The 8,094-nt window shown below is 35.3% G+C and overlaps 1 protein-coding gene across 1 annotated transcript; it reads left to right on the forward strand.

The window, feature by feature from the left end:
- Positions 1–754: 754 nt before the first annotated feature.
- On the forward strand, positions 755–7,435 carry LOC104463693 (the record flags this gene model as incomplete). The annotated part of the gene is made up of 4 exons (XM_010076120.1): positions 755–820; positions 2,761–2,898; positions 5,108–5,302; positions 5,994–7,435. Coding segments are annotated over 4 exons (1,841 nt in total), but the record flags the coding sequence as incomplete, so codon positions are not given.
- Between the last annotated feature and the right edge of the window lie 659 nt (positions 7,436–8,094).

An 8,094-nucleotide genomic window follows, 5' to 3' on the forward strand; every position in this document is an offset into this window, starting at 1 on the left:
ATGTTCTTTGTGGAACTGACAAGTGTGTACAATAACGTATTTAAAATTATTTCATTACTGTTTTCATGTATTTCAAATTTATTTTCAAGATTTATGTAATACTAGTTTTTTTGGGGGGGGAAGGATATTTTCCTAATGCCTTTTTTTTTTTTTTTAAATGGGAAAAGTATATGTCTGTGTTTAAGTAACTGTATAAGATTCTTGCTTTTTGGCTGAAACAACTTTGCATGTTCAAAGGGAATTGTGAATTGTATTTTTGCCTTGCTGAACTTGAATTTAAAGTTAGATGGCCATGAGGATAGACTGGAGAAGAAAGCTGAGAAGTAGAGACGTGGAGTAGAAGTAGTGATCCTGCGTTGTCGGAGTAGAGATCGTAATTGAACTGTCAGTGGTGAAGACTGAGAGGTCAAGTAGAAATATAAGAGAAATGTAATGGGTAAAGACTTGTGTAACTCTAGAAAGTTGGATTTGTACTGTGAGGGAAGCCTTCTAAAGGAGATGCTGAAGGAGGAGGTGTGAAGCATGGCAGCTCTTGAAAATTTTCAGCTTTCCTAATGAATAGAGTCTTACATGTTAAAATTCTGTTATTGTAACTTTTAATTTCTTACCTAGGTAAATTAGCAGTACTTAAATGCACTTCTGGAATACTAGAGATCCATAATTTCTTAAAACCTTGTGTAAAAACTACTCTTTGAATTGTAATAGTAAGTATTTAGAAATTGTGCAGACTAATCTTACTGTTTCTGCTTCATAGATTTTGAAGATGATGATGTGTATGGCCAATCAGTAGAAGATGATTATTGCATTTCTCCTTCAACAGGTTAGTTCAAATTATTACATGTAAGCATTGTCCATTGATTCCTACTCTGATATTTATTTCTAGAATAAAACAATTCAAAAGCTAGTGAAATGTTTGAAAAGTGCCTAGTGGCCATAATCCTGTTAAAGTCAGTTAGGTAGTGTTAGGCATTGTCCTTCCGGAAGTCACGCTAGACAGCCGGACACATCTTCAGTTGTACAAGTATATGATCTTGATGGTCAGAATGTACTTGATAATGTAAAAATCTGGTTTATGGGAATGTGTTGATAGTCTTGAAGCTTTTGGTATCTTTTAAAATTGTTAGTAGGATCTAGCTGGGCTTAACTGTCGTGATTTTGCATTTGGTGGTTGATGTCTTTTACGCAACTTTGAGTAAATGTGGGGTAGGAAGCCTTATTGTCAGAGGCAGCACTGGTCCTCGCTGACTTCTGTTCTCATGCAAGATCACGTGGAGCTGATAAGCCTTCCAGCATTTGTAATGTTGCAAAGTAGGTATAAAAATAGTGATGCTGTGTGCTCAGGTAAGATAATTTGAGCAGCTCAGCCCAGCTGAATTCAGCTTGACTGTAGAACCATTAGGTTGTGTTCTCTAGTCAAACCTCTGTCAAGATTATGATTTCAGGGTGTACCCAGATTTGGTGGCAGTGTTTTTAGAGCTGAGTAGACCCTGAAAATAGTATGGCTGATGTTGATGTGAAGCTTTGCTACTACAGGTAGCTAGGCTGGATCTAAATGCACTGTGAATGTGATGTAGTCTGTGACCTCTGGCCACAGGTACTTGAGTTAATTAGGTCTTTAAAAATCTGTTCCTCTGTCATTCTGTTGATTTTAGATAAGTGAATATAGGTGTGTATTTTTATTACTTGTAGTCACATTTCCTGATTTAAATTCATATTATCTTAAATTCAATTTCTAAGTTTAATTGCTAGAATTTTTCAGACCTTTTCTAAGAATTAAGGTAGCTTTGTATTTTGTGGTGAAAATGTGCAACGTACTTACTTTTTAATCAAGTATAAACTGCTAGATCACAAAACCAATTCTTGTTATGCACAGTAATTTTCCTAAGAATTCTTTTTACATAGGCTGATCTCGGTTGTATAGCAATCTTTTAATAACTGCTTCAGTTATGGTGAGTGAATGTGAAATGGTATGCATTTGGAACACAGTTGCTAAGGCTGTACTACTTAACTTCTGAATATACATGCATATGCTTTCAGTATGTATTTCAGAGCTGGGGAGAATATTGCATAACAGAATGAAATTTGTTTACATTATAGTTTGTATTTCTGAGAGTATGTAGTGACTGGGGCTCATGTTCAGCAAGAAGTTTTATCTATGTGTGCCTTAATATGTTGTTAAATCACAGTGCAATTCTGCACTTGTTTAAAATTTAGTGTGAATATACGTTTTAACTCACGGGCTCCTATATTTCTGGTGAAATGCAAAGAAGAGAAGAATGTGTTCAACTCCATGAAATTCTTATCAGTAGTTTGACAGTGCTGCATTGTAAAAGCAATGTTATTTTCATGATTTTTTTTAACTTGTAACAGAGGTAAAAAAAAAAATAATTCTGGAGTAAGGTTCTGAGGACATAGATGGTAATTTGGTATAGAAAATACTATTTTTCAAACCTGGAATATATTCCTTTGTTTGAATAGTGAACTTTGCAGAATTATTGCATTACGAGGATACAAGGATATTGCCCAGCCTGTGTTTTGACCATGTTGCTGACTTATTTATATTCTAGCATGAACTGCTGTATGCTCTGTACAATCTTCAGGTAGTAGTCATTATACAGTAGCGTCCCATCCTCCCTACCCCCTGAAACCACTGCAACAGGTCAGCATCCTAACTTTTTTTCCACTTCAGATATGTTTTGTTTTTAAAGGAGGAAAAAAGATTTGACTTTTTTTTAATACTTTCTTTTTTACCTAATGCAGCAGCTCAATTTATCTACTCCAGACGAGACAAACCAGCAACATTTGCTGAGCCATTAGAAGAAGAATATGGCTATGAAGGTACAGATGATACTGCTGATTATTTTACGCCCAGTCATCAGCTGACTGAAGCTGATAGAGGTAATTATAGAAAACAAAGAATTATCAGAACAATCTCTTTTTATGAATTAAGGGCTTACTAAAATAGTAACATTTGTTACTTGACTGACGCTGCTTACAATTTTGTAATCTTGTTGTAGAGCAACACCCTTAATGAGTACAGCTTCAGCGGTGATTCTTCAAGTTTGTAACTGCCTTTTGTATCTGCTTGTAACTTGGTTGCATACATTGAAATATGTTCTTAGTTTCTTACTAGAAATGATGAGATTTGATATGAAATTCAGACATAAGAACAGCTGTACTAGGTCAGGCCAAGCATCCATGTAGCTCAAGGTCTTGACTCAGCAGGTGGATGCTTAGGGAAGAGTATTAGAATATTTGTAGAATGATCTTTTGCTTGTATTGAATTCTGCAACTAGCAGAGATTTTCAGTGTCACACATTTCCTTGAAACAGTAGCCAATCTCTTTAGATACCTCTACAAGCTTTTCTTACCCTGTTCTGACTTCATTAGACTTTCATTCAGTCCTTCAGCAGTAAATTCCATGTTACAAGCTGAGTTCTGAGCTGAGTGGTGGGAGAAAAAATACTTGCTTTGTTTTTTAAACTTGCTGCGTGTTAGCTTAATTACATGCTTTGTGAAAAAGATTCACAAGTCTCTTTTCTAAGTATTAAACTTAGTTTTTAGTGTTTTGGAAATAATCAGGGTTATTTTTAAAATTTTGATAAGCTCACAGGAAAGTGTGTTGGTGAATGAACAGACAATAAAATGCATGAATGAAATTTGATATTTAAAACAAGTTGCAGAAAATTCTGAAAAAAAATAGAATAGAGACAATCTAGGTTCTGTGTCAAGTAAATTGGTAGAAGCTATGCTAATGCGTAGACACATGGGTAAATATAATAAACTGTGATTTATTATACATATTTTTACAGCAAGAAACAATGTTATAGAGGGCAATTTGAAAGAATCAGCCAATATGTGAATACAGGTGATGTAGACAATATGGTACACTGGCTTTTCAGAATGCTTTTGACAGACTCAATCTGTTAAAGATTGCTATTGGAACAAGAAGGAAAGTAATATTCTGGACTAAAAAATGATGGAAAAGAAACCTAGAAAATACCATTCCTACTGTGACAACAGCAATGGTCCCACAAGACCTGCTATATTTGGTATAGTACGCAGTGATGGCCATTAATACAAGATTATGGATTGCAGTCAATCTGTCTGCAAAGAGTTTGGCAAGCTTGTCCTAGTTGAGTGTTGGATAACAAAATAGCCAATCAGCACGCTGTGTAAGGCTCTGCCAGTACTTGTTTTGCAGAGCAAATGTCTGGGGAACGTTGATTTGCTATTTGGATTACGGATCGAGGGTGCTGATTTAAGCAACCTTGAGGAGGTTGTAATTCTGTGGTGTTGAATTCCCTTAGCAAAGTTCTTTAAGCACCACCATCTTTGAGGAGGTGTTCAAGTAAAGAATCTGTAGTCATTGTCTTGTTAATCAGTTCCTGTTTTCTAAAATCTGAACTGGCAGAAACTGCATTATTCAGGAAGATTTTCTGTTCTCTTGTGTTTCTATGTGTGTTTAGCACAGTACTTCCAGTGAGTGGCAACTTGGTGAATTTTCAGTCTCTTGTTGTGTGGCAAGTCAAGAATTAAGAAACTTATCTTAGATAAAGCTTATCCTAGTTGCAGAAGTGTGCTCCGAAGAAAATTGATTTTATCACCAAAAAATGTATTACAGTTTTAGGAAAGGTAAAGATTGCAGGTAGTTTCGAACCTGGTGTGTTGATCCAGAGTTTTTGATTTTTAACGCCTGAGGCCCCCAAAAATGCTGTTTCACTTTGGGTGTTAATTTTATCATCTGTAAACACTTAAAATGTGCTGTTTGGGATTCCATGCTGAACTTATTGTTTGTATTTCTTCTCTGCAGTGAAGATAATTAATTTTACAACATCAAAACATTTCAATATTGAGACTTTATAGACCAATAAGTAGTAGTTAGTGATGTTCCTTACAGCAATATCTGAAATTTGACAAATATTCTGCAGGGTTTGGGGGCAAAGTTTATCATGGCAGTAAGTGAGACTGAAATGAATTTCTAAATGTTTTGTCTCTTACTATGATGTTTTCTCCTGTTTTTGTTAATCAGATGTGTGGTTCTAGTGGTTAGGCCACTTAAGACATTTTTTTTGTGCAGCTTATAACAGTAATATGTCTCTTTTAGCCCGTCTTAATTCATGCCTTGATCAAATGAGAGAAGTTTTGGCAGAGTCTGTACCAGAGCAAACAATGGTGCAAGCAGTACTGGATAGTAAATTTGATGTACAGAAGGCTTTGGATCTTGTGCTTTCTCAAGGCAGTAAGCAAATTGTGAAGACCAAGAATGAGGATGCTGTGATTGTAGGAAAGACGACAAAAGGTATACTTCTATTTAATTGTTTACGTTCAAGATGATTCACGTCTATATGCAGTTTAATTTTGTCTTTGCAAGCAGTGAAGATGCTTGTTATTGCATTAGTCATTTATTGAAAAATTGAAAAAGAGCAACTTACTCTTCTGTTTCTGTGTTCTAAAACATTTAAATGAAACAGTAGCTTTTGTTGAGGTAGAAGTTAAAATAAAACCTTGGTGTCAGCTTAAATTCAAACTGCAACTATCTGCATTTCACAGTAAATTTCTGATTTCTAACGTATGACTTAGTGGAATGAATACATATCCTAAAAGCTGGACAACATCTTTAAGTTTTATGTACTTCCATTATTTGTTTGGTGAACTGACATCTCCCATCCCCAATACCTCCCTTTTTTGGTAGTACCTATACAGGAACTTTCTTATTTTGATTTATGCTAAAATCTTTGTAAACTTTATTGGCATTCTTTACTGATTCTTAAAGTTTCCTAGGTATTTCAGTTGATAACATGTAATTTAATTGTAGAACATTGCATATATTTGGATAACACTTAGTAATTAAATGCCTTTTCATGTTTCTTCTTGATTTTTTTTGTTGCTGCTGTCAATTTGAAAAAAAAAATGGATGTTTCGTTGTGCCTGCACTTCCATCTGAAAATTATTGGCTATTGTAAGGTAAGGAGACTTACTTTGTTGTCCAGAAATGTGTATTGATACAGACAGTTTCTCTTGTGCAGTAGAAAATGTTGCTGACAACACCAACAAATCTGGGTTTGGAAACTGGACAGCCAAAAGCGGTTCATCTTGTTACTCTTTAATTACAAATGACAAAATGCTCCTTAATGCTGAAAAATCCAATATACCTTCATCTGAAAGGAAAGGATTGAAATCCTCTTCACTTGTTCTGTCATCTTCTTTCAGTGATGATTTATGTAAAGGATCATTTTGTGAACCTGTGAATAAACAGGCAGACAATCAACTACCAGAAAGTGCTAATGCAGTAAGTTCAATTCCTGGCACTGGAAATGTTTACTTTAGCATAGGAAATAACCTGTCTGGAAATTCTTCCTTTAAGAAGTTGGAATGCAAGGGAACACAGGACTTGAAATCCTTGCTGATGCAGAATGTGGTTTATGATTCTCTGAATCCTGAAGACAGCATTCCTCTTGTTTCCTCAAATACTTCTGATTATAATAGTAATGCAAATTTTTGCAGTCCTCCATGTTTAACAGGTGCTTTAGGGAAATTGCCTCTTGATAATGAAGTCTGTCATGCTGTAAATAGAAACAATGAACTTCTTGAAAATTTTTCTTCACTTGTGCAAAGTGAAGACATGGCTGCTTTGCCAGTGTTAAGGTCTGGAAGTACATCATTGGCTAACTTACTTCAGGAGCACCAGGAAAGCAGTGCTAGCCACTGTTACTCTTTAGCTGATCTTTATATCCAGTCAACAGCAAATCTTGTTGATTCAAAATTGGGAGCCTCACCATTATCACAGCTAGTAAGTCAACCGCAAACTTCAGCCGGGATGCCAGAGCTAACAGGATCTTTGTCTTCTCTAGCCCTCTCTAAAGTTTCTCCCCTAGAGGAGGTTGAGAATTTATCACTCTCGGATTTAATAGCAGAGACTATTGAAATAGATAAAACTCAACAAAGGACAGACTTCCCCATGCTCAATGTAACTGGATTGAGGCCCTCGAAAACCACCATTGATTTAAGTGTCCTTGTAAAAAATGCAGACTTACCTGCAGAACAAAATGTGGTTGGACAGCCAAACATCTTAAGCCCCGAAACTAAACTTTTAAAAGAAAAACAAGGAAAATGTTCTGGTTTTGCCAAAACAAATAAAAAACCCAAAAGAGGGCTTACTTCTGAGAGTCAGGATTTGTCCCTTTCGTGGATGAAGGCACTGCGTGCAAGACCTTCAGCTTTTGCTTTAACCTTGTGTCTCCGTTATCCTCCAAAAGGTTATAAGCGGCGCACAATTGGTATACATAAAGCTTTCCTATACAGTAGACAAGTACAAGACGAAAAACCCAAGGAAACTGGTCCTATAATAGCCATAACACCATTTGACTTCAAGTCAGCATCTCCTGATGATATTGTGAAAGCTAACCAAAAAAGAGCCTTTACAAGACAGTAGTGAAAAAAAAAAATCAGTGTTTTTATCTTGGTATATTAAAAAAAAATAAATTCTATAGGACCTATTTATAATCCAGAATTGATTTTTACAGTTTTTTAAATTGACATATTACTGTTCTCACTGTTTGGTAGGAAATTTGTATGTGAATTTTTAAGCTGTTACACTGAATATCTTTATTTTTGCATAATTTTCTCTGACAGTTTAACATTTTTAACTTTTGTAAAGTCTTGAACTTCAGTGTGTAGGTATGTATTCTGTAAACACCATTAGACTTCTTGAAACATCTCTCTAGGTGTTGAAGATGCAGTTCATTGGGAAGAACACTGAGTTATTATTTTGTAAAGTAATTTAGCTTTGCTATATGGTGTATAGTTTGGGGAGCGGGAACCTCACTTTATATTATGACTGTTTTATTAGATGTTCTTAAAGTTAGATTTTCTGATAAGGTATGTTGTTAAACTACCAGTCTTGTAGTTGATATTTCCAGTCAATGTCATTGTTCTCTTCTATCTGTAGATATAAGAGTAACAGTGTTACATCAGAAATACCTTTGGTTTTTAAAAGCGTCACTAACCTCAGATTTTGACAGTTTTCGTTGTGGTAGGACATGTAGAGTTTTTGATAGGACCAAATTTGTAGAGGAGCAAGCAATTAAAATT

This window comes from Pterocles gutturalis, unplaced genomic scaffold, assembly GCF_000699245.1.
Source record: "Pterocles gutturalis isolate BGI_N339 unplaced genomic scaffold, ASM69924v1 scaffold13188, whole genome shotgun sequence".
NCBI lineage: Eukaryota > Metazoa > Chordata > Aves > Pterocliformes > Pteroclidae > Pterocles > Pterocles gutturalis.